The 26,119-nt window shown below is 46.7% G+C and overlaps 1 protein-coding gene across 3 annotated transcripts in view; it reads left to right on the top strand.

Annotated features, from left to right (window-relative positions):
• CEP295 (centrosomal protein 295) overlaps positions 1 to 26,119 on the top strand; it is a 541,368-nt gene that overhangs the window by 73,759 nt on the left and 441,490 nt on the right. For all 3 annotated transcript variants that reach the window (XM_069202438.1, XM_069202439.1, XM_069202440.1), the window contains 3 exons: positions 6,061 to 6,185; positions 8,445 to 8,538; positions 9,397 to 9,513. In XM_069202438.1, coding sequence (XP_069058539.1) covers positions 6,061 to 6,185; positions 8,445 to 8,538; positions 9,397 to 9,513 — 336 coding nt within the window. The remainder of the gene's footprint in view (positions 1 to 6,060; positions 6,186 to 8,444; positions 8,539 to 9,396; positions 9,514 to 26,119) is intronic.

Here is a 26,119-nt window from a genome sequence, read left to right as displayed (position 1 = left end):
ACACCAGATAATGATCAAATGTGTTAAATACCTCGTCCTTCATTAAATTTCAGCAGGTCAAACCTGCCCAAGTTTTACGGGGGAAAACATACAGTGTTTATGCTATCATGCAGATTTTGGTGCTTTAAACACCAAAATCTGCATGTTATTCCCCAGCAACTCCTAAAAAGTGTTGTTTATCGCATCTGATAAATAATGAACCCTGTTGTATCTTTACTTATTAGATGTAATAAATGAAACCAGAACTCGTAATCAGGACCCATGTTTTTAGTGGTTGCCAGTAATATCAGATTAAAACTGTATATGCAGTATTGCAGTCGGTTACTTTAGGTGTCATATGCAGTGTAGAAAAGTGCCCATTTTTACATGGTTACCCCCCACTTTTTGACTACTATCTGATGTGATTTCGACTGGAAGTGCATTGGGTTCTGGCTAACCAGGTCCCCAGTGCCAGACCTCTTTCCTTAAACTGTAAATTTTTCCACCAATTGGCAAATCCATAAGCCTCTGTAAGTATCTAGTAAATGGTAGCCCTGCTACCTAGGGCCTGAGGTGCTAAAGGGGGTCTCTAAGACTGCATAATGAATTGTGCCACCCTAAGGGACCCCTCGCCAAGCATATGGTAGGCAGCCATAGCAGGCTGCATGTCTTGGTGCAGACAAAGTGAAAACTTGACATGTCACATATCCCTGTGTGCCATGTCTCTTAACACTGCATGCAATATATTTAAGCCACCCCTACAGCAGGCCTGACAGCCCTAAGGCAGGGTACATTATATTAAATGTGAGGGCATATCTGCTATGTCTTTGTCAATTCTTAGACATAGTAAGTGGACAGGGAAGCCATTTTAGATGCATGTGCTGGACACTGGTCAATACGCGTTACACAGCTACATGATGGCTTCATTGAAGATGAAGATAGGAATGTTTGGTATCGAAGATCTTATATTGATAAGCCAAAAGGGCCCCCAGGGGCTGCAGTATGTATTGTGCCACCCTCAAGGACCACTCACCTAACTCCTGCAGCCTGCCATTGCAGGCTGCGTGTCTTGATGCAGCTAAAATTGAAAACCCGACATGACACACAACCTGTGTGCCATGCTCACTAACACTGCATGCAATATATGTAAGGCATCCTTCATCAGGCCTTCTAGCCTTAAGGCAAGGTGCATTACGCTACATGTGTGGTCATATCTGCCGGAGCAGATATGCCCCTACTTTGTCTTTGTCGATTCTTAGACATAGTAAATGATCAGTGAAGCCCTTTTAAGTACATGAGCTGGACACTGGTCAGTACGGGTTCACCAGCTACATGATAGCTTCGCTGAAACTAGGGATGTTTGGCATCAAACACCTTGTATTAATAAACCCTCACTGATTCCAGTGATGGATTTATTCATACATGCATCCAGAGGGCACCTTGGACGTGCCCTCTTTAAAGCCTACCTACTGCTCGTATGTTGGCTGACTCTAAAGCAACCTGCCACCAACAGGCATATTTCTGACCCCAAGGGTGACAGCCTCTGCTTTCGAACAGTCAGGATCTAAGCTTGCTCTGGCAGGGGTGTTAACACACCCCTCCCAACAGGAAGACCTGCAAATCTGCATTCCAGGGCAGGGGGCTTCAAAGAGCCCACCACCCTTGGTATGCAGATTTGACTTCCCTCAGAGGAGATGCTGACCCCCTGACCAAGGGCCCATTTGGCAGCTGGACAGACAGAAAAATTAGCTGGCAGAGAGGTGTGTCCACCCTCAGGTCAGTACCACCCTTAAGGTGAGCTGCCTGATGTGGACAATAAATTTAACTCTGCTATTTTGGTGATGGCAGAACTGGGAACTCTGGTACAGGGATATGCCACTTCCCACAGGACGTGGTCATATGGGGGCAGGGTGACCCCAGAGGTAAGTAGCCAATTGGCTACTACTCTTCACTCCTCTAACACCCATAGTTTCAATATTATGGGGAGCCCCGCACCAGAAAATCAGTTCCTGTCAGCCTGAAGAAGAAAGACACTACAGAGACGCAAAAGCAAGAACTGAAGACCAGTGACTGACTCTGTGCCAGCCCTGACAGTCTGCCTGCTGACTTAAGACAGTTGTGACGAAGACCCCTTGTCCTGCAAGTACTTGTGCCTCTAAAAGCCTAGGAGGACTGCCAGCCTTCACCCTAGTACCAGAATCTCCTGTGGAGTAACGGAGAGTACTCCGGACTGCCAAAACCCGACAGCATCACTGCACCTGTGCCCCCTAGCCTGAGTTGAAGTGGGCCAGTGGTGCCAGCGTGGTCCCCAGTCTCTCCTGAAAGAAAGTCCATTGTGGGTCTTCTACTGTGACCTTCACGCCAACACCTGCAGCCTCTTTCTGTAGGCTCCCCTCTACCGGGACTGCCTCCAGTGACGAAAACCGTTGGGTCCACTGTACCTCTGCACCCACCCACCCAATCTCGGACCGAGGAGAAGAGGATTAATGGTGTCCCTACGTCCCTGAGCATCTCAAGAACTGAACCCCCTTGTTGGTTTCCCCGAACTTGTCCTCCAGTCCTCACCTGCAACACCTTTCTGACCAGACCGATCCCTATTGACTTCAACGGGGCACCCAATGCTAAACTACACCACCTGCCCCAGTGCCACTTGAGATGACCTTTTCATGTGATCTAGGAAACTGCCCCATACTCACCTTACGTCTGTAAGATTGGTCCTGTAAGTTGCTGTGGAGTACCTGTTTGCTGTATATGTCTTCTCTCCCATAGGGTAGCATTCTAGCTCAGAGAATTGTGTGATTTTATAGCAAACTTGGCCTAAAGGTATCAGAATGCTTTACAAGAGAGCAGTGTCGACTTTTCAAACCTGTTATAATTTCTATTGCTAAACATAGTTACCTGATAGCATTGTTTCTGGTGCCTATATATATATAGAGATACCTGTATTTTTGTTTAATTGGTATGGATCGCCTTATTAAGTCGGTTGTATCATTTGACTGTTTGCTTGTAGTAAATGTCTAACATTCCTCTCTGGTAAGCCTAAGACTGGTCAGCCACAATATCCCCTAAAAGAGCACCTTGGGATTGCTAGAACAAGTCTTTGTCACTTATAAGGGAGCCTGTAAGGAAATGCCTCCTTGGCATGGTTACCCCCTGACTTTTTGCCTTTGCTGATGCTATGTTTTGAATTGAAAGTGTGTTGAGGCCTGCTAACCAGGCCCCAACACCAGTGTTCTTTCCCTAACCTGTACTTTTGTATCCACAATTGGCACACCCTGGCATCCAGGTAAGACCCTTGTAACTGGTACCTCTGGTACCAAGGGCCCTGATGCCAGGGAAGGTCTCTAAGGGCTGCAGCATGTCTTATGCCACCCTGGGGACCCCTCACTCAGCACAGACACACTGCTTGCCAGCTTGTGTGTGCTGGTGAGAACAAAATGAGTACGTCGACATGGCACTCCCCTCAGGGTGCCATGCCAGCCTCTCACTGCCTATGCAAGTATAGATAAGTCACCCCTCTAGCAGGCCTTACAGCCCTAAGGCAGGGTGCACTATACCATAGGTGAGGGCACCAGTGCATGAGCACTGTGCCCCTACAGTGTCTAAGCCAAACCTTAGACATTGTAAGTGCAGGGTAGCCATAAGAGTATATGGTCTGGGAGTTTGTCAGACACGAACTCCACAGCACCATAATGGCTACACTGAAAACTGGGAAGTTTGGTATCAAACTTCTCAGCACAGTAAATGCACACTGATGCCAGTGTACATTTTATTGTGAAATACACCCCAGAGGGCACCTTAGAGGTGCCCCCTGAAACCTTAACTGACTATCTGTGTAGGCTGACTGGTTCCAGCAGCCTGCCACAACCGAGACATGTTGCTGGCCCCATGGGGAGAGTGCCTTTGTCACTCTGTGGCCAGTAACAAAGCCTGCACTGGGTGGAGATGCTAACACCTCCCCCAGGCAGGAGCTGTAACACCTGGCGGTGAGCCTCAAAGGCTCACCCCCTTTGTTCCAGCACCACAGGGCACTCCAGCTAGTGGAGTTGCCCGCCCCCTCCGGCCATGGCCCCACTTTTGGCGGCAAGGCCGGGGTAAATAATGAGAATAACAAGGAGGAGTCACTGGCTAGTCAGGACAGCCCCTAAGGTGTCCTGAGCTGAAGTGACTCTAACTTTTAGAAATCCTCCATCTTGCAGATGGAGGATTCCCCCAATAGGGATAGGATTGTGACCCCCTCCCCTTGGGAGGAGGCACAAAGAGGGTGTACCCACCCTCAGGGCTACTAGCCATTGGCTACTAACCCCCCAGACCTAAACACGCCCTTAAATTTAGTATTTAAGGGCTTCCCTGAACCTAAAGAATTAGATTCCTGCAACTTACAAGAAGAAGAGGACTGCTGAGCTGAAAACCCCTGCAGAAGAAGAAAGAAGACACCAACTGCTTTGGCCCCAGTCCTACCGGCCTGTCTCCTGCCTTCCAAAGAAACCTACTCCAGCGACGCTTTCCCAAGGACCAGCGACCTCTGAATCCTCAGAGGACTGCCCCGCTTCAAGAAAGACAAGAAACTCCCGAGGACAGCGGCACTGCTCCAAAAAGACTGCAACTTTGTTACAGAGGAGCAGATTTAAAGACCCCTGCAAATCCCCGCAAGAAGCGTGAGACTTGCAACACTGCACCCGGCGACCCCGATTCGACTGGTGGAGAACCAACACCTCCGGGAGGACCCTCCGGCGACTCCAAGACCGTGAATAACCAAAGTTGTCCCCCCTGAGCCCCCACAGCGACGCCTGCAGAGGGAATCCCGAGGCTCCCCCTGACCGCGACTGCCTGACTCCAAGATCCCGACGGCTGGAAAAGACCCTGCACCCGCAGCCCCCAGCACCTGAAGGAACGGAACTTCAGTGCAGGATTGACCCCCAGGAGGCCCTCTCCCTTGCCCAGGTGGTGGCTACCCCGAGGAGCCCCCCCCCCTTGCCTGCCTGCATCGCTGAAGAGACCCCTTGGTCTCTCATTGAAAACAATTGGAAACCCGACGCGTGTTTGCACACTGCACCCGGCCGCCCCCGCGCTGCTGAGGGTGTACTTTTTGTGCTGACTTGTGTCACCCCCGGTGCCCTACAAAACCCCCCTGGTCTGCCCTCCGAAGACGCGGGTACTTACCTGCTGGCAGACTGGAACCGGGGCACCCCCTTCTCTCCATTGAAGCCTATGTGTTTTGGACACCTCTTTGACCTCTGCACCTGACCGGCCCTGAGCTGCTGATGTGGTAACTTTGGGGTTGCTCTGAACCCCCAACGGTGGGCTACCTTGGACCCAAAACTGAGATCTGTAAGTGACTTACTTACCTGCTAAAAATAACAATACTTTACCTCCCCCAGGAACTGTGAAAATTGCAGTGTCCACTTTTAAAACAGCTATTTGTGTTTTATGTGGAAAGTATATATGCTACTGTAATTATTCAAAGTTCCTAAAGTACTTACCTGCAATACCTTTCAAATGAGATATTACATGTAGAATTTGAACCTGTGGTTCTTAAAATAAACTAAGAAAATATATTTTTCTATACAAAAACCTATTGGCTGGAATTGTCTCTGAGTGTGTGTTCCTCATTTATTGCCTGTGTGTATGTACAACAAATGCTTAACACTACTCCTTGGATAAGCCTACTGCTCAACCACACTACCACAAAATAGAGCATTAGTATTATCTCTTTTTGCCACTATCTTACCTCTAAGGGGAACCCTTGGACTCTGTGCATGCTATTCCTTACTTTGAAATAGCACATACAGAGCCAACTTCCTACAGAGCCCCTAAACTCTTTGCACGGCATACATCATTCTGGTATACCATATAAAGAGCCAGTTTCCTACAGTAACCTGTTATGCTTTTTTTATGACTGGGTGTTGCCACTTGATCCCTTTTTCAAAAATGGATGGATTGCTGATTGTTGAGGATGCAGACAGACCTCCTCCCTAAAGCACTATTCTGATCATCCACACGTGAAATGTTTTATTGGCTGTTTTGATGCAGTGTTGAGGACTATGACTTGTACTTATTTTTGTACTTATTTTTCAAAAGGCACCTGATTTGGAGGCTATTGCAAAACAAGTGGCAGTGTGCCATGAAAAGGCAGAGAGGAGGCATAGAGAAGCTTTGAAGGAACTGAAACATCAGAGAGAGAGTCAACTGAAAGAGCAAAACTGGTAAAGTAATTTTACACAAAGCATACCTAACTTTCTGGAACTTCTAGAAAGAGGGTTTTTGCCAAAGCATGTTTTTGCAACTAATTCCTGAAGGTAGCCAGAATTCTGTTATTGATGAATGAAATGGTTGCTTAAAATGCAGACACGTAGTAGCAGTACGTCACAGTAATAAAAATGTCTTGGCTGCTTAACATAAACAAAGCCATGATCCTTTGGAGATTTACTGTACTACAAGTAAAAAACCTTGTTGTCTGGTTCGACCTGAACTCGCCATAGGAAACCACCAGCGATGTTGCAAAGCTTTAGTTTAATCCACAGGTTAGTGCATTAGTAGAAGCGACACACTACCACCTGAGAAACTCAGAAAAGGTCTTACTAACTGCAGTTCACATGCTGCACAGGACTTCAGTTGTAATCCCATTTATATAGAGCTTACTACCCCTGATGAGGTTTTTGAAGCGCTTAATGTCAGGCTGCATGCTCTGGAAACAAAGGTTAGTAGTTATTGGCTATTGTTGGTTATAGGGATTAATCCTGTGCTCTCAACCTAACTAGTCCATGTGTTCACTCCAGTTTCTTTGCAGTAGTTTTAGTGAATAGAAATTAGGTGTTATCATTAATGGGAACATGGTTTTGTGAGTTGATGTAGACTGTTATTTAGGTTACGAGATGAGGTTGAGGAGATTAGGTATTGTTAGGTTGCAGGGTACTAACTTAAGAAAGGAAAGATTGTGATGTTTGAAATGAGGCGATTTTTAAAACTATATCAAAAGTGGTCTGAGGTGGCATTGAAATGATGGAAGGGAATGAGACGCCCATTTGAAAGAAAAGGGTAACTGTGACAATTAGAAGTGCTGAGTTACGGTTAGTTTTCATGATTTTATTTTACAAATATAGTGGATGCTTTTTGAAATAGCGTGCAGTTTGAGAATATAAGTTTGTAAAGAAAAAAAAAAAGAACGTTATTTTCCTGTAAGGTTAGTGCTGTATTAGGTACTTTTTAAAGGCACCTGGGTCCTTGTGTTTACTTAAATGGGCACATCATCCCATGAAAGACAATACCTAATTTAACGCTGTCATTATTCATAAATGTTTAGTGCACTGCTGTGTCTAAGATGAGTAGTCTGTCCACTGCTAGGTTGCCATTAGGCCACTGTTTCAGCAAGGAGCATAGGGCCATATGTGCAGAACTTTTTTGTGTTTGGAAACAGGGAATTTTTCCATTTACAAATTTTTCAGTTCCCATATTTTTCAATTTACAAATGTCAAATTACAAACCAAATCACATTTTGGTTTAGCGATTCAGTATTTGGAAAGGGCATGTTTAGGACTTCCCTTCCAAATACCTAGGCTATGCATCAATGATTTGCGACCGAATTACGGTTGCAAGACATTCATTTGTTACTGACATCTTAAAGGAAGTGGTAACCATTCGCAAATGGGAATATGTCACCAGTGCACCCTTTCCCCATTTGAAAATGTTAAACAAAATATTTTTAAAAGCACAAAGTTGTGTCACCCCCAACGCCCGTCCACTGGCTATTCTTAAAAAAATGAAAATGAATCTGAATTTCCCTTTAAAGAAAATAGGCTGCATTAAAAAAGTTTCTTTATTTAAAAGCAATCACAGGCATGGTGGTCTGCGGACTTCAGCGGGCTTCCATCCCTGTGAAGACTGCAATTCCTAATAGGTCGCAAATGTTGTCTTATCTCATTAATACTCTTGAGGTAGGTCAATTTTTAAGAATCACTATTTAAAAGATGTATGTTTCCTTACATCAGGAATTGTGATTCGTTAAGAATTGGAATTAGGAAAAAATAATAATAGATTTTTGTACATCTGGCCCCTCATATCGACCAATGGACTACCAATCCGATGTTCCATCATTTACATACTTTAAAATAAGAAATAAAAAAACTCCAAATGGCACCGAATGTGCGACCCGAACTTTCTCAGTCTAAAATTTAAGAACATCAGCCCTGCAAATCCTTTACTGGCTTGCTGGGAAAACTGCACATCCACATCATGTTTTCTAGGTTGGGGCTTACGTTCTTTTCAAAAGTTGCCCCACTGCACCCCATATCTATGGTAAAATGAGGAGAGTGGGTAAGATTGGCTGTTTTTTGAAGAAAGCTATGAATCATTTGTTATGTTTCTGGATTTTCTCTAGGTAAAACATATTTAATTGGTTGCTAGTCCATCGTGCATGCTAATTCAATACATTTTTAATTTTAACTTGAATGTGTTTTTTTCTAAAGTCACATAAGAACACGAAAGAAAGCTCTTGATGTTGAAAAAGAACGAGCTGCTAAAATTGCAAGCCTTCCACCTCCTCCCCCTGAACCTTTTGAGGTGAGTGTCGGGCACATATTGACTGACATAAATTGTTCTTTATCCTAAATGCCCTTTTTATTCTTGATTATTTTGTTTCAGTGCAAATTGAAACATCTGGATTGTGTTCATTGTGGAAGAGCAGTTCCTAATATTGTCATCCTTAGTCCATTGAACTGACTGACCCCAAGTGTTTAACTGGTTTTATCTTGCACAGCTGCTTTCTTTCCATGGCCACCTCTCTGTCTCTACTGTCTTTTACCACTTGTGCCTTTTAGGATTTTGTGTTAAAGTGTGTGTTGTGAATGTGTGGACAAAACTGTTTTCAGCATTGCTGTTGTTTTCAGCTGTGTAGGATGCCCATGCTGATTCTTCTTTTCCTATTTGAAAGGAGTCTTTTATTAGGAGAAAATCTGCCTTCTCTGCCTCATTCTACATATGTTTTTCTATTTGATTTTAGCTGTGTGGGATCTTTTTAAATCTTTGAAGCAGTGATATAAAGTGGAACATTGAGAAATGCTTTTGAAGAGATAATGAAGAGCTGCTTTTAGTATGACTTTTAAATGAGGTGATATCAGTGTCCAAGATGGCCCGAGGGATGCAAAGGCTGAAACAACAGCATTGCTTTTCTCATTACCATGTTTGAAATATGCAATTTTCTCAGCTTCATTGATGTTAATGGGTATGTCTGTATAATATGCTTCTTTCAGTACACATTTCTCACTTGATATCGGGGCTCTTGAAGTATTGCTAGTAAGAAGATGTTGTACCCCATTTCATGGTTACAGGCTATAGGAATGTTTTGCTGTGGAGCAGAGCTTGGTAATGTTTTTTTTTTTCTATGTAGTATTTCTAATTCAGTTTGTTTTTCTTTCTTAGATATTTCAAGAAGCGCAGAAAGTTACAACTGCAAAAGCCTATGACATGAACAGTTTTTCTGGATCTCATTACCATTTTCTGGAGCCCTATGTAGACCGAGAAATGGACACTGAACAGGTGTGTTTTCTGCATGGGCTACAGAATAACTATCTATGCTGTAATTTTATGTTATTTTATGTATGTCTTTTATTACACTGCATAGATTTGATACAGGTTGGTTATGTAGATGAAATACGTTCCAAAGAATTTATTGCATTGCACATTTAGTTTAATTACAAATCAAGATAAATAAATGCAGAGGACAAGTCACATCAAGGAGTTTAAGTGTAGTGATTAACAATTAGAAACATGGAGTTGATGTTCATGGCTAGTGCACAAAAACCTCTACTGAGAGCCGATCCCTCCGTGTTTTTTTTGTTTTTTTGATCTAATGAGAGCCCTTTTAGTATGAAACGCTGATCCACTCCCACTAACTTTAAAGCCCGATCTGCTGCACCACTTAGATTTATCAGACCATGATTTAGAGCCTGATTTAGATATTGGCGGATTGGTTACTCCGTCACAGCTGTGGCGGATATCCAGTCTGCCAAAATCTAAATCCCATTGTAAGGAAATGCCTCCTTGGCATGGTTACCCCTTGACTTTTTGCCTTTGCTGATTGTAAGGAAATGCCTCCTTGGCATGGTTACCCCCTGACTTTTTGCCTTTGCTGCTGCTATGTTTTGAATTGAAAGTGTGCTGAGGCCTGTTAACCAGGCCCCAGCACCAGTGTTCCTTCCCTAACCTGTACTTTTGTATCCACAATTGGCACACCCTGGCATCCAGGTAAGTCCCTTGTAACTGGTACCTCTGGTACCAAGGGCCCTGATGCCAGGGAAGGTCTCTAAGGGCTGCAGCATGTCTTATGCCACCCTAGGGACCCCTCACTCAGCACAGACACACTGCTTGCCAGCTTGTGTGTGCTGGTGAGAACAAAATGTGCAAGTCGACATGGCACTCCCCTCAGGGTGCCATGCCAGCCTCTCACTGCCTATGCAAGTATAGATAAGTCACCCCTCTAGCAGGCCTTACAGCCCTAAGGCAGGGTGCACTATACCATAGGTGAGGGCACCAGTGCATGAGCACTGTGCCCCTACAGTGTCTAAGCCAAACCTTAGACATTGTAAGTGCAGGGTAGCCATAAGAGTATATGGTCTGGGAGTTTGTCAAACACGAACTCCACAGCACCATAATGGCTACACTGAAAACTGGGAAGTTTGGTATCAAACTTCTCAGCACAATAAATGCACACTGATGCCAGTGTACATTTTATTGTAAAATACACCCCAGAGGGCACCTTAGAGGTGCCCCCTGAAACTGTATCCGACTATCTGTGTAGGCTGACTGGTTCCAGCAGCCTGCCACCCCCGAGACATGTTGCTGGCCACATGGGGAGAGTGCCTTTGTCACTCTGTGGCCAGTAACAAAGCCTGCACTGGGTGGAGATGCTAACACCTCCCCCAGGCAGGAGCTGTAACACCTGGCGGTGAGCCTCAAAGGCTCACCCCCTTTGTTCCAGCACTGCAGGACACTCCAGCTAGTGGAGTTGCCAGCCCCCTCCGGCCACGGCCCCCACTTTTGGCGGCAAGGCCGGAGGAAATAATGAGAATAACAAGGAGGAGTCACTGGCCAGTCAGGACAGCCCCTAAGGTGTCCTGAGCTGAAGTGACTCTAACTTTTAGAAATCCTCCATCTTGCAGATGGAGGATTCCCCCAATAGGGATAGGATTGTGACCCCCTCCCCTTGGGAGGAGGCACAAAGAGGGTGTACCCACCCTCAGGGCTAGTAGCCATTGGCTACTAACCCCCCAGACCTAAACACGCCCTTAAATTTAGTATTTAAGGGCTTCCCTGAACCTAAAGAGTTAGATTCCTGCAACTACAAGAAGAAGAGGACTGCTGAGCTAAAAGACCCCTGCAGAAGAAGAAAAGAAGACACCAACTGCTTTGGCCCCAGACCTACCGGCCTGTCTCCTGCCTTCTAAAGAAACCTGCTCCAGCGACGCTTTTCCCAGGACCAGCGACCTCTGAATCCTCAGAGGACTGCCCTGCTTCAAGAAAGACAAGAAACTCCCGAGGACAGCGGCCCTGCTCCAAAAAGACTGCAACTTTGTTACAGAGGAGCAGATTTAAAGACCCCTGCAAATCCCCGCAAGAAGCGTGAGACTTGCAACACTGCACCCGGCGACCCCGACTCGACTGGTGGAGAACCAACACCTCAGGGAGGACCCTCCGGCGACTCCAAGACAGTGAGTAACCAAAGTTGTCCCCCCTGAGCCCCCACAGTGACGCCTGCAGAGGGAATCCCGAGGCTCCCCCTGACCGCGACTGCCTGACTCTAAAATCCCGACGGCTGGAAAAGACCCTGCACCCGTAGCCCTCAGCACCTGAAGGAACGGAACTTCAGTGCAGGAGTGACCCCCAGGAGGCCCTCTCCCTTGCCCAGGTGGTGGCTACCCCGAGGAGCCCCCCCTTTCCTGCCTGCACCGCTGAAGAGACCCCTTGGTCTCCCATTGACTCCCATTGGAAACCCGCCGCGTGTTTGCACACTGCACCCGGCCGCCCCCGCACTGCTGAGGGTGTACTTTTTGTGCTGACCTGTGCCCCCCCCTCCCCCCCCCCCCCGAGGCCCTACAAAACCCCCCTGGTCTGCCCTCCGAAGACACGAGTACTTACCTGCTGGCAGACCGGAACCGGGGCACCCCCTTCTCTCCATTGAAGCATATGTGTTTTGGGCACCTCTTCGACCTCTGCACCTGACCGGCCCTGAGCTGCTGGTGTGGTAACTTTGGGGTTGCTCTGAACCCCCAACGGTGGGCTACCTTGGACCCAAAACTGAACCCTGTAGGTGGATTACTTACCTGCAAAAACTAACAATACTTTACCTCCCCCAGGAACTGTGAAAATTGCACTGTGTCCACTTTTAAAACAGCTATTTGTGTTTTATGTGAAAAGTATATCTGCTACTGTAATTATTCAAAGTTCCTAAAGTACTTACCTGCAATACCTTTCAAATGAGCTATTACATGTAGAATTTGAACCTGTGGTTCTTAAAATAAACTAAGAAAAGATATTTTTCTATAACAAAACCTATTGGCCTGGAATTCCTGTGTGTTCCTCATTTATTGCCTGTGTGTATGTACAACAAATGCTTAACACTACTCCTTTGATAAGCCTACTGCTCGACCACACTACCACAAAATAGAGCATTAGTATTATCTCTTTTTGCCACTATCTTACCTCTAAGGGGAACCCTTGGACTCTGTGCATGCTATTCCTTACTTTGAAATAGCACATACAGAGCCAACTTCCTACACTGATGCTCTGTTTTGAATTGAAAGTGTGCTGAGGCCTGCTAACCAGGCCCCAGCACCAGTGTTCTTTCCCTAACCTGTACTTTTGTTTACACAATTGGCACACCCTGGCATCCAGGTAAGTCCCTTGTAACTTGTACCCCTGGTACCAAGGGCCCTGATGCCAGGGAAGGGCTCTAAGGGCTGCAGCATAACTTATGCCACCCTGGGGACCCCTCACTCAGCACAGACACACTGCTTGCCAGCTTGTGTGTGCTGGTGAGGACAAAACGAGTAAGTCGACATGGCACTCCCCTCAGGGTGCCATGCCAACCTCACACTGCCTATGCAGTATATATAAGTCACCCCTCTAGCAGGCCTTACAGCCCTAAGGCAGGGTGCACCATACCATAGGTGAGGGCACCAGTGCATGAGCACTGTGCCCCTACAGTGTCTAAGCAAAACCTTAGACATTGTAAGTGCAAGGTAGCCATAAGAGTATATGGACTGGGAGTCTGTCAAACACGAACTCCACAGCACCATAATGGCTACACTGAAAATTGGGAAGTTTGGTATCAAACTTCTCAGCACAATAAATGCACACTGATGCCAGTGTACATTTTATTGTAAAATACACCCCAGAGGGCACCTTAGAGGTGCCCCCTGAAACCTTAACCGACTACCCGTGTAGGCTGACTGGTTTTAGCAGCCTGCCACACTCGAGACATGTTGCTGGCCACATGGGGAGAGTGCCTTTGTCACTCTGTGGCTAGTAACAAAGCCTGCATTGGGTGGAGATGCTATCACCTCCCCCAGGCAGGAGCTGTAACACCTGGTGGTGAGCCTCAAAGGCTCACCCCCTTTGTTCCAGCACCACAGGGCATTACAGCTAGTGGAGTTGCCCGCCCCCTCCGGCCACGGCCCCACTTTTGGCGGCAAATCCGGAGGAGATAATTAGAAAAACAAGGAGGAGGCACTGGCCAGTCAGGACAGCCCCTAAGGCAACCTGAGCTGAAGTGACTCGGACTTTTAGGAATCCTCCATCTTGCAGATGGAGGATCCCCCCAATAGGGATAGGAATGTGACCCCCTCCCCTTGGGAGGAGGCACAAAGAGGGTGTACCCACCCTCAGGGCTAGTAGCCATTGGATACTAACCCCCTAGACCTAAACATGCCCTTAAATTTAGTATTTAAGGGCTACCCTGAACCTAGGAACTCAGATTCCTGCAACCTAAGAAGAAGAGGACTGCTAAGCTGAAAAACCCTGCAGAGAAGACGGAGACACCAACTGCTTTGTCCCCAGCTCTACCGGCCTGTCTCCCTCCCTTCTAATGACACTGCTCCAGCGACGCTTTCCCCAGGACCAGCGACCTCTGAATCCTCAGAGGACTGCCCTGCTCTAGAAGGATCAAGAAACTCCAGAGAACAGCGGCCCTTTTCACCAAAGGCTGCAACTTTGTTTCCAAAGAAGCAACTTCAAGACAACTGCGTTTCCCGCCAGAAGCGTGAGACTTGCAACTCTGCACCCGACGCCCCCGGCTCGACTCGTGGAGAACAAACACTTCAGGGAGGACTCCCCGGCGACTACGAGACCGTGAGTAGCCAGAGTTGCCCCCCCTGAACCCCACAGCGACGCCTGCAGAGGGAATCCCGATGCTCCCCCTGACCGCGACTGCCTGACTCCCAGATCCCGACGCCTGGAAAAGACCCTGCACCCGCAGCCCCCAGGACCTGAAAGATCGGAACTCCAGTGCAGGAGTGACCCCCAGGAGGTCCTCTTCCTTGCCCAGGTGGTGGCTACCCCGAGGAGCCCCCCCTTGCCTGCCTCGCTGAAGAGACCCCTTGGTCTCCCATTGATTCCAATTGAAAACATGACGTGTGTTTGCACACTGCACCCGGCTGCCCCCGTGCTGCTGAGGGTGTACTTTCTGTGCTAACTTGTGTCCCCCCCCCCGGTGCCCTACAAAACCCCCCTGGTCTGCCCTCCGAAGACGCGGGTACTTACCTGCTGGCAGACTGAAACCGGGGCACCCCCTTCTCCATTGAAGCCTATGTGTTTTGGGCACCACTTTGAACTCTGCACCTGACCAGCCCTGAGCTGCTGGTGTGGTAACTTTGGGGTTGCTCTGAACCCCCAACGGTGGGCTACCTTAGACCCAAACTTGAACCCCGTAGGTGGTTTACTTACCTGCAAGAACTAACAATTACTTACCTCCCCTAGGAACTGTGAAAATTGCACTGTGTCTAGTTTTAAAATAGCTATATGTGTTTTATTTGAAAAGTATATATGCTATTGTGATTATTCAAAGTTCCTAAAGTACTTACCTGCAATACCTTTCATGCAAAGTATTACATGTAGAATTTGAACCTGTGGTTCTTAAAATAAACTAAGAAAATATATTTTTCTATACAAAAACCTATTGGCCTGGAATTGTGTCTGAGTGTGTGTTCCTCATTTATTGCCTGTGTGTATGTACAACAAATGCTTAACACTACTCCTTTGATAAGCCTACTGCTCGACCACACTACCACAAAATAGAGCATTAGTATTATCTCTTTTTGCCACTATCTTACCTCTAAGGGGAACCCTTGGACTCTGTGCATACTATTCCTTACTTTGAAATAGTGCATACAGAGCCAACTTCCTACACCCATTATTTATTTTCAGATTTAGATTTTGGCAGACGGTATATCGGTCACAGTTGTGATGGTGTAACCCGTCCACCAATATCTAAATCAGTCTCTTAATTCTTGCTATAAGAGGACAAAAACTCTAGAATACTAACCAAGTTTCCTGGTTTGGAGTTGAACACTTGCATTCACAAGTAAAGAACTATTAAAAACCCATTTATGCAAGGGGTCCTGAATCTTGCAGAAGGACTTGACTGACTTGGCTAGCTGTCATAGCCCCAGGTTACTGCAACAGCAAAAACCAGCACCCGAAAAATGGTCTTCTATCGCTCCTAGGACAAAAGTAACATGCAAAAGTGAGAGGTCCTCAGGCCCACCAGTCAAACCTGAACAGTTGATCTTCTTACAACTGGAAAGGAGGACCATGTACTGTTGAAGCCCCCCTGAACAGCACTAACAATAGGCAGCTACATAAGCCCTCAGTGCCTGCTTAGTCTACTGGGGGGGCTACTTGGAGACTCGGTCTGCCATCTTAATATCTACTCCAGAATATCTTGCAACCAGGAACATCATGGTCAAAATATGGGGGGCTAAAGTATCATGAAGATGAGTAAATATGAATGTATTTAGGTTTACTATTCTTAACTCCCCATATATGCACCTTGACAATCAATATGTGTCAAGGTACTACGAAGTTAACAATAGTAAATCAATACTTACCTGTAATTAGCTGTAATATTTTGGTAGCATAATGTTTCTGTAGTCACTACTGCAACATACAATCCATTTCCACCTCTGGGAAGAGCACAAGACTGAACTAAAAAATAATAGCTACACAGGGGCACTTGGCTAAAGAAGCCAACATGGTGGAATCCATCTGAGAAAGCTCCTATGTGGTGCCAGTGAATCTGATATCATCTGATAGCTGGGGGTTGAGGACGGGGCTCCGGCTGCAGAAGCTCAGTATCCGTCCACTAAATTAGGTGGTGCACCCGAGGTGATGATGACTGCCGTGGGACGGGCTACAGAAGACATCTGCAACTTTCTTTGTTGGGATGCAGGTTATACCCTGTAATCTAAGCAGCTGCATGTGTCTGCCAACACGTTCTCTGCCCCCTATTGACTAAAGGCAAACATTGGCAGCCCAGAGGCAGGCTCCAGTCCTCCAAGTGGTGGGGTGTCTGCCACAAGGACCACACCGTGTAAGCTGCCATTTTGGACTCAGTCTGCACACAGGACTGAGCTGCGCCAGTACAGCGGCTACACTTGCCTCACTTGAAGTGAGTGGGGACTAGGCTATGTCTGCATCGCTTGCTAGTACTGCAAAGAGTTTGTAGAGACTGGCATTCTGCTGGTGTGACCTGCTAGTTTCTGCATCAAGGCCCCACCAAGGTAAGGATTGGGGTTCGGAAGGAGTGCACCCCTCACCTCCCTTTTCCTAATCTAGATTTGTATATGGGATCCCCTCCCCCGTGACCCCCTTTTTGGGGGTAAAACTAGTGTCCTGCAACCCCCATTTCTGATCAGTCTCAAATATACCAGCGCTGCCTGGTTCATCATTAGCACTGTTCAAAGTGACTGAGGGTTGCCATTGTGACAGGGCACACAGAAGATATGGGGCCTATAGTTTAGATTGTAGCCCAGAAGTCTTCAAACTATTTAATGCCGTGCCCCAACCCCAATGAAAAATAAAAATCGGGAGCCACCCTCAAAAATTTTCACAATTATTTTATTAAACTGTCAATTTATAAATACGTCTAGATTGATTTAAACATTGCAGTTAAGTTCTATTACCAATTGAAAATTGCAGTCAAACACATGATTGCCAAAAATATTATCCTGATCAGGCAGGCTTTACTAATGTGCAAAGCTATCCACAGTGTGATTATTAGAATTGGGGGGTGGGGTTTTGAAGAATACTTGAAGTCCCTTCCCTTTTGACATCTTTTCCCAGCCTGGATATAAATGACAAAGGATGTTAGTGATGACCTGCCACAGAACGGCTTATTGCCGCTCACAAAAACAAAACACTACTATCTGTCTAATGCTTCTTCTGGCCGGAGCCTGGTTCCCCTCTTGGGATCACTTGAGGCCCCCCAGTTTGAAGACCCCTGTTGTAGCCTAAGGAGGAACTTTCATTACTGCTCAGCCACTAGCCTTGCATGTCCCAGGACAGATGAACTGCTAAAAGCTGGGCCAGAGGGGGGACCAGCCCGTAATCCGGTAACCCGCCAACCATGGTTCCCACATAGTATGATTAAGAATGCCCATAGGAGCTCCTCCGGCAAATAACAGGCATTCATGCAGAAGGTATGGCAAGATATCCTATAGGAAGTGTTGTAATATGATGTGCCGGTCTGCAAACACTTCAGTGTTTGCTTTTATTACCAGCACAAACTGAGATTGCTAAGCAAGCTGGGGTCGCAATAAGAAGATGCACTCGGCTGCTCATGCTACCTCTGCTGCCCCATAGACAAGCAGTATTCATGTGGGTGGGGTTTGAGGCAGCTGTGATTTTCTCCATTACTACTTTAGGCATGAACATGAGGAAGCTAAAAAGTGAGCAAGAGAAACCTTGAGGACATGAATGCCTAACCACATCTGGTGGAAACAGATCTGGTGGGGCAATTTTCACTCTGCCAGAAAATGTTACTGCAAACGGTAGACAAATTAGACAGAAGTTTGGAGGCAATTGCGGCCTCTAGAGAGGTATCCAATGTGGGCTTCTTGGAGATCGAGGTTGGTTTCCTCTGGGAAGATCAGCGCAAGCAAAGTGACCCAGGCGGAATCTATATTAGAAAAGTTAGGTCCACAAATGTGTCTACTTTGGAGAACCTGGTGGCTGAACTGTCACACAGGATCCGTTTCCTGGAAGGAAGGACCGCAGACGCAGAGGGCTCTGTAAAGCATAAATGCAAGTGGTGGGCCTTCCTGAACATTTGGTGTGATTTAACATGGTGAACTATAGGGAGCAATGACAAAGCAGGTCTGTGGGCCACAGGGTTTAACACCTTTTTTTATGATTTGACATGACAGCGCAGCTGTCACCAGACAGTTATGTGTGCATCACTCAAGAGGAGCTTTTGCTCCGCCCACATGTTGGGAGACATGAGTACATGTTTTTGATTGGACAGTCGTTGTGTGCTTCCACAAAAAATTGCGTGCCCTCCACACAGCTGTGATCATTTGTTTATCCAGCTGCCTAAGCTTGAACTTTCAGGGGAACACAGATGACATTGCAATGCTAATAAAGTGTCTTACATTTCTAGATAATTTATGTTGTTTTTCTCTGGCAGCAGCAATGGGAGTATGACTGTCATTAACCTACATGAATTTTTAAGTCTGGCTTCACAGTGCAACTGTCACTTGACCTATTAGCTTGTACCATTATTACTTTACAGTTCTTTGCTTCCAAACAATTGCATAGCTCAATTGATGCCTTTTACTTACAATGCTTCATATTACCATACAACATTCATTTAAAGCCAGATCTGTTTGCATTGCCAACGCCTGTTTCTAAATTGATAGGCCTCACAGGATACCTTTTTATAAATGTCCCCTGTGACCTTCACACAGTCAGAGTGATCGAACTGCTCCACATAAAGGGCAGAGATGTGATCTTGTGCAAATCTAGAGAGAGAGGTCACTTTAATCACTTCACCGCTGTCTGCTATAATTACTATGTTTGGCTTATTTAAAGCAAGATGTTGATTGATGTCTGGGTGTGCGTCCGGGCAGCTAGATCCTACATATGGTAGCTGGGGTGTACCTTTACTTATTGGAGGTATAGAATTTTCGGAGTTTAGGGATGAAAATCCTTTGTTTATTTATCTTAAATGTAAGAGCAATGCACATGGCATCCTAAAGACAAAGTCTATACATTCTTGAAACACAACAGAACACATGCAGCCCTGTTGCAAGAAGCCTATTTGATGAAAAGCGAGGGTCAGCATCTGAAACAAAGATAGAGGGGTTAGGTGGTGGTTACTGGATATTCTGCCTATGCGAAAGGTGCTTTAATCTTGATTAGACTGGGCATCCATTTTAAAATAATCAAGTCCATGATGGATAGAGAATGTAGATGTGTTGCTTGGAGTATAGTTGTATGACAGACTGGTTGTTATCAGTAGTTTATATGCACCCAATTCAGATCAGGTATCTTACTGTGACTCTCTTCCCAAGGCTGGGTACATCTGCCTCGCATAATATGGGATAACTAACAGTATAGTATATGTCCAGCTGATTCATTTATATTCTCCTTTACTACAGTCCCCTGTTCACAAAACTGCAAAGTTCCTGGTTAAATAATTGGACATTAGTTGATGTCTGGCACAGTAAAAACCTGCAAGCTCATGAGTACTCATTCTACTCACTTGTATACGATTACAAGTGAATCTAGGTCAGTTAATATGTTCCAAAGTGCTGCTGTCTGAGATACAATGCTCAGTATCTTTGCAGACGATTGTTTGACTGTAACCCACAGGCATTTACGGTTCAGTGGGGTAGATTTCTAACTGCTTTCCCAGCCTGGCAGCTACAGAGTGCCACCGAGGCTGTAGGGAAGGACCTAATTGTTTTTTGCATGATTGCCACACAAGGTTTTGCACTGATGCTGCTGGTGTTTCGACTGTAGTGCAGCGGGCCCTGCTGTTTAGACCCAAGTACATGTGCTGTGAATCCCAAAGTACATGTGCAATTGGCTTATACCTGATTGGCTCATGTAACTTACCTATAAGCCCTTAGTATACAAGATTCTAGAGTTACTCAAAGCTAGTATGTTAGATGTAACTAGAGGACTATAACACCTTTTTTGTGCCACCCCTACTTTAATAAAATTAAAACATGATTCTAAGCTTCTACTTCAGCCTATTTAGGCAGCTTTAAACCTTCTAACTCGACTGGCAAAATAAACTCTTTTGCCAGGTCAGGACCTTCTTCTTTTCTTTTTTTTTTTTTTTTTTTGGTCGAAGCCTACCAGGTAACGCAGCTGTCTGGTTGCTAACAATGTCGTGGAGGCGTTCTGAAAGCTGTCTTAAGACTGCATTCCTTCCATTGCTTATCAGTGGCTTTGTTGTTTGTCACTCACATTTGCTTGCTTTCTACTTGCTGGCTTAATTTGTTTTAGGCTGACCAGCATGTGTTTGTCCCTCCAGTGGAGCATAGGCTGTTTTACTGTATTCTTCCACAAGTGCTTGCCTTTTGTAAACATGCATTTAACCTTTGTTCTTATCTTGTCATGTTTGCTGTTCTCTTAAAAGACAGGTAAAATGTCGGGCTTTGTCTTCCGAAGGAGCTTGGTGTTTAATTTTATTTCTCTGACTTCAAAGTAATAGGATTTATCTGACAATCTGGGGGTGTAGGAAGCTGGCTCTTTATATGATATATCAAAATGAGATATATTGTGCAAAGAGTCCCAGGGTTCCCTTACTAATGGATAGGGGCTTTCTCTAGCAATCTCAAGGTGCTCTTTTAGGGGACAGTGTGGTCGAGCAGCCTTGGGCTTATCAGAAAAGAGTGTGAGACATTTTCAGATGCACACAAGTCAGTAAATGAGACCCACACCAATTTACAAAAATAACAAGTATCTTTATATTCTCTTTTGGCACAAGAATCAATTTGATCAGGTAAGTACGTTTTGCACGAAAAATGTTTACTGTTTTGAAAAGTCGACAATTTTAGAAAGCTATAATGTTATCATATTGAGGAAAAACAAAGATGGCAAGCAGGAAGAGTATTGGGACTTAAAAGACCAATCTCCTGAGCTTAAGTTGAGTATTAGGCAGTGGTCAGAACCACACCAACAGGTCACACTGGGCGGCAGGGTCAGATGGTGTAGTACGGCGTCGGGTGCCCAATGTTAGTCATGGGGGGGATTGGTCCAGTCAAAAATGCTGCAGGTGAGGACCGGCCATCCAGTCGAGGGGATGAGTTCCAATCTTGGGATGTCGGAGGACGGGGGACACCTCGGGTCCTCTTCTCAATGGGCCAGGGGTGACGGGTGCTGAGGTGTCTTGAGGCGTCTGGTTTTCTCCACTGGAGCTTTCACGGTTGAGGGGCCCTGCGTGCAGCGGCTGCAGGTGGCGTCGGTGAGTCCTCAGTGGGCAAGTCCAAAGTAGGCTTTGTCTCTAGAGGGCTGGGCGTACTTGTTGGCACCATTAGTCCAGTTCAACTCAGGCTGGGTAGCCTGGGTGCAGTGGTGATTTCAGGTGTCAGGTTTGCCGTGGCACGGAGTCCTCTCAGTTCTTCTTGGGGTGCTTGCAAAATGCAGAGAAGCAGCTCCTCTTTCTTTGTTGAAGGCAGGCCTCCCAGGCCTTTGGAGGCACAGCAATTTGCAAGACGAATCGACTTTGCCGCAAAAGGTGGGAACAGCAGGCAGGTCAGGAGGGTTGGGACCAAGTCAGGTGCTTCTTCTTTGGGCTTTGCCTTTGCAGCACCTGGGTGTCCTTCTTTGTAGGTCAGCAACCTGTGTGTCATGTCCCCTAACACTGCAGGCTGGATATGTAAGTCACCCCTCCAGCAGGCCTTACAGCCTTAAGGCAGGGTGCATTATGTGACATGTGAGAGCATATCGTTATGAGCAGAAATGCCCCTGCTATGTCTTTGTCGAATCTCGGACATAGTAAGTGACCAGCGAAGCCATTTTAAATGCAGTGTCAAACTTCTCATATTAATAAGCCCTCAGTGATTACAGAGAGGGATAATACATGCACCCAGAGGGTACCTTAGAGGTGCCCTCTGAAAAACCTACCAACTGCTGGTGTGCTGGCAGAGTAGTCTAAACCAGTCTGCCACAAATAGACATGTTTCTGACACCTAAGGGTGCAAGTCTCTGCTCTCGATTGGTCAGGAACAAGCCTGATCTGGCCGGGGTGTTAATACACCCCTCCTAACAGGATGACTTGCCAATCTCTAACCCAAGGCGGGGGGATTCAAAGAGCCTATCGCCCTTGGTATGCAGATCTGTCTTCCCTCAGAGAAAATGTCAACCCCCTGACCCAGGGCCCATTTTGCATCTGGACAGGTGGGAAAATTAGTAGTTAGGGTTGGAACTGACCTGAGGGTGGACATGCTTCTTCAAGGTGAGCTGCCTGATATAGATACGAAATTTAAGTCTGTAATATTGGTGATGGCAGATCTAGGAACTCTGGGACAGGGTTATGCACCAAGAACTGTGAGAGACTCAAACTCACCGACCTGCCGGACAAAGCACCTGCCCTCACCCACCCCCAGCCCAAGTTAATTGAACCCAACAGTGTCTCTATGGTCCTGAGACCTTCAAGAGTTGAGCCCCACTTTGGGTTCCCCCTGAACTTTTCCCCCAGTTCCCATTTGCGTGCCATTTCTTACAGGTACTGTAAAGAAATGGCTCCCTGTTGCAGTTACCCCCCACTTTTTGCCTGATACTGATGCTGACTTGACTGAGAAGTGTGCTGGGACCCTGCTAACCAGGCCCCAGCACCAGTGTTCCTTCACCTAAAATGTACCATTGTATCCACAATTGGCACACCCTGGCATTCAGATAAGTCCCTTGTAACTGGTACTTCTAGTACCAAGGGCCCTGATGCCAAGGAAGGTCTCTAAGGGCTGCAGCATGTCTTATGCCACCCTGGAGACCTCTCACTCAGCACAGACACACTGCTTGCCAGCTTGTGTGTGCTAGTGAGGACAAAACGAGTAAGTCGACATGGCACTCCCCTCAGGGTGCCATGCCCGCCTCTCACTGCCTATGCAGTATAGGTAAGACACCCCTCTAGCAGGCCTTACAGCCCTAAGGCAGGGTGCACTATACCATAGGTGAGGGTACCAGTGCATGAGCATGGTACCCCTACAGTGTCTAAACAAAACCTTAGACATTGTAAGTGCAGGGTAGCCATAAGAGTATATGGTCTGGGAGTCTGTCAAACACGAACTCCACAGCACCATAATGGCTACACTGAAAACTGGGAAGTTTGGTATCAAACTTCTCAGCACAATAAATGCACACTGATGCCAGTGTACATTTTATTGTAAAATACACCACAGAGGGCACCTTAGAGGTGCCCCCTGAAACTTAACCAACTAGCTGTGTAGGCTGACTGGTTCCAGCAGCCTGCCACACTAGAGACATGTTGCTGGCCCCATGGGGAGAGTGCCTTTGTCACTCTGAGGCCAGTAACAAAGCCTGCACTGGGTGGAGATGCTAACACCTCCCCCAGGCAGGAGCTGTGACACCTGGCGGTGAGCCTCAAAGGCTCACCCCTTTGTCACAGCCCAGCAGGGCACTCCAGCTTAGTGGAGTTGCCCGCCCCCTCCGGCCACGGCCCCCACTTTTGGCGGCAAGGCTGGAGGGAACAAAGAAAGCAACAAGGAGGAGTCACTGGCCAGTCAGGACAGCCCCTAAGGTGTCCTGAGCTGAGGTGACTCTGACTTTTAGAAATCCTCCATCTTGCAGATGGAGGATTCCCCCAATAGGGTTAGGATTGTGGCCTCCTCCCCTTGGGAGGAGGCACAAAGAGGGTGTACCCACCCTCAGGGCTAGTAGCCATTGGCTACTAACCCCCCAGACCTAAACACGCCCTTAAATTTAGTATTTAAGGGCTACCCTGAACCCTAGAAAATTAGATTCCTGCAACTACAAGAAGAAGGACTGCCCAGCTGAAAACCCCTGCAGCGGAAGACCAGAAGACGACAACTGCCTTGGCTCCAGAAACTCACCGGCCTGTCTCCTGCCTTCCAAAGATCCTGCTCCAGCGACGCCTTCCAAAGGGACCAGCGACCTCGACATCCTCTGAGGACTGCCCCTGCTTCGAAAAGACAAGAAACTCCCGAGGACAGCGGACCTGCTCCAAGAAAAGCTGCAACTTTGTTTCCAGCAGCTTTAAAGAACCCTGCAAGCTCCCCGCAAGAAGCGTGAGACTTGCAACACTGCACCCGGCGACCCCGACTCGGCTGGTGGCGATCCAACACCTCAGGAGGGACCCCAGGACTACTCTGATACTGTGAGTACCAAAACCTGTCCCCCCTGAGCCCCCACAGCGCCGCCTGCAGAGGGAATCCCGAGGCTTCCCCTGACCGCGACTCCTTGAACCTAAAGTCCCGACGCCTGGGAGAGACCCTGCATCCGCAGCCCCCAGGACCCGAAGGACCGGACTTTCACCGGAGAAGTGACCCCCAGGAGTCCCTCTCCCTTACCCAAGTGGAGGTTTCCCCGAGGAATCCCCCCCTTGCCTGCCTGCAGCGCTGAAGAGATCCCGAGATCTCTCATAGACTAACATTGCGAACCCGACGCTTGTTTCTACACTGCACCCGGCCGCCCCCGCGCCGCTGAGGGTGAAATTTCTGTGTGGGCTTGTGTCCCCCCCGGTGCCCTACAAAACCCCCCTGGTCTGCCCTCCGAAGACGCGGGTACTTACCTGCAAGCAGACCGGAACCGGGGCACCCCCTTCTCTCCATTCTAGCCTATGTGTTTTGGGCACCACTTTGAACTCTGCACCTGACCGGCCCTGAGCTGCTGGTGTGGTGACTTTGGGGTTGCTCTGAACCCCCAACGGTGGGCTACCTTGGACCAAGAACTGAACCCTGTAAGTGTCCTACTTACCTGGTAAAACTAACAAAAACTTACCTCCCCCAGGAACTGTGAAAATTGCACTAAGTGTCCACTTTTAAAACAGCTATTTGTCAATAACTTGAAAAGTATACATGCAATTTTTATGATTTGAAGTTCCTAAAGTACTTACCTGCAATACCTTTCGAATGAGATATTACATGTAGAATTTGAACCTGTGGTTCTTAAAATAAACTAAGAAAAGATATTTTTCTATATAAAAACCTATTGGCTGGATTTGTCTCTGAGTGTGTGTACCTCATTTATTGTCTATGTGTATGTACAACAAATGCTTAACACTACTCCTTGGATAAGCCTACTGCTCGACCACACTACCACAAAATAGAGCATTAGTATTATCTATTTTTTACCACTATTTTACCTCTAAGGGGAACCCTTGGACTCTGTGCATGCTATTCCTTACTTTGGAATAGCACATACAGAGCCAACTTCCTACAGGTACCTTTCCTTATTGACTTTAGTGTGTAGCTTTCAAGGCTACCACAGCTGAAAGCACCTCTGCATTCGGACCCACCAGAGTAAATAAGCTTGGCAGGTAAACTTGAACTGCTGGTGCTTTCCTGAACCTTGGTCCATACTTACCTTAAGTCTAGAAGAACAGTCCTGTAAGTGCTTTGCAAGTGCCCCTGTGAGGTGTATGTATCTCCCATAGGATAACATTACCGCCTTAGAGGGTCATGCCTCAAATCTGACAGCAGTATTTTCTGTATTTTTAAATATCGCTAACTCAAAGTACTTACCTGATCTTGAATATATTGGTGCCCCAGTTATTATAAAAATCCATGTTATTTTTCTAAATTGGTATCAAGATTCTTCTCCAGTGTGTGTCTCATTTATTGACTGTGTGTGCAACAAATGCTTAACACTTCTCTCTGATAAGCCTACAATGCTCGCCCACAGTACCACAATGACTGCATTTGGTATTATTAAGTGAAGCTCTGTAAGCCAATAAGGGTCACCTGGACTATTTGCAAAGTGTACCCCTACATTGGTACACTACGTAGATCGCCAGCTTCCTACAGAACCAGTAGAGAGCTGAAGATGAGCTTTACATGGCATGCTTTCCATCTCCGTTCAACCCTCACCTTAGCACTATGCTCCAGTGCACTACATTCCCCATCACTCTATAATATTGCCAAACCTGTTAAGTTTTTAA

Source organism: Pleurodeles waltl, chromosome 8 (genome assembly GCF_031143425.1).
Source record: "Pleurodeles waltl isolate 20211129_DDA chromosome 8, aPleWal1.hap1.20221129, whole genome shotgun sequence".
Classification (NCBI taxonomy): domain Eukaryota; kingdom Metazoa; phylum Chordata; class Amphibia; order Caudata; family Salamandridae; genus Pleurodeles; species Pleurodeles waltl.
Note: the sequence above shows the minus strand (reverse complement) of the source record. Positions and strands in the feature narration are given on the sequence as shown.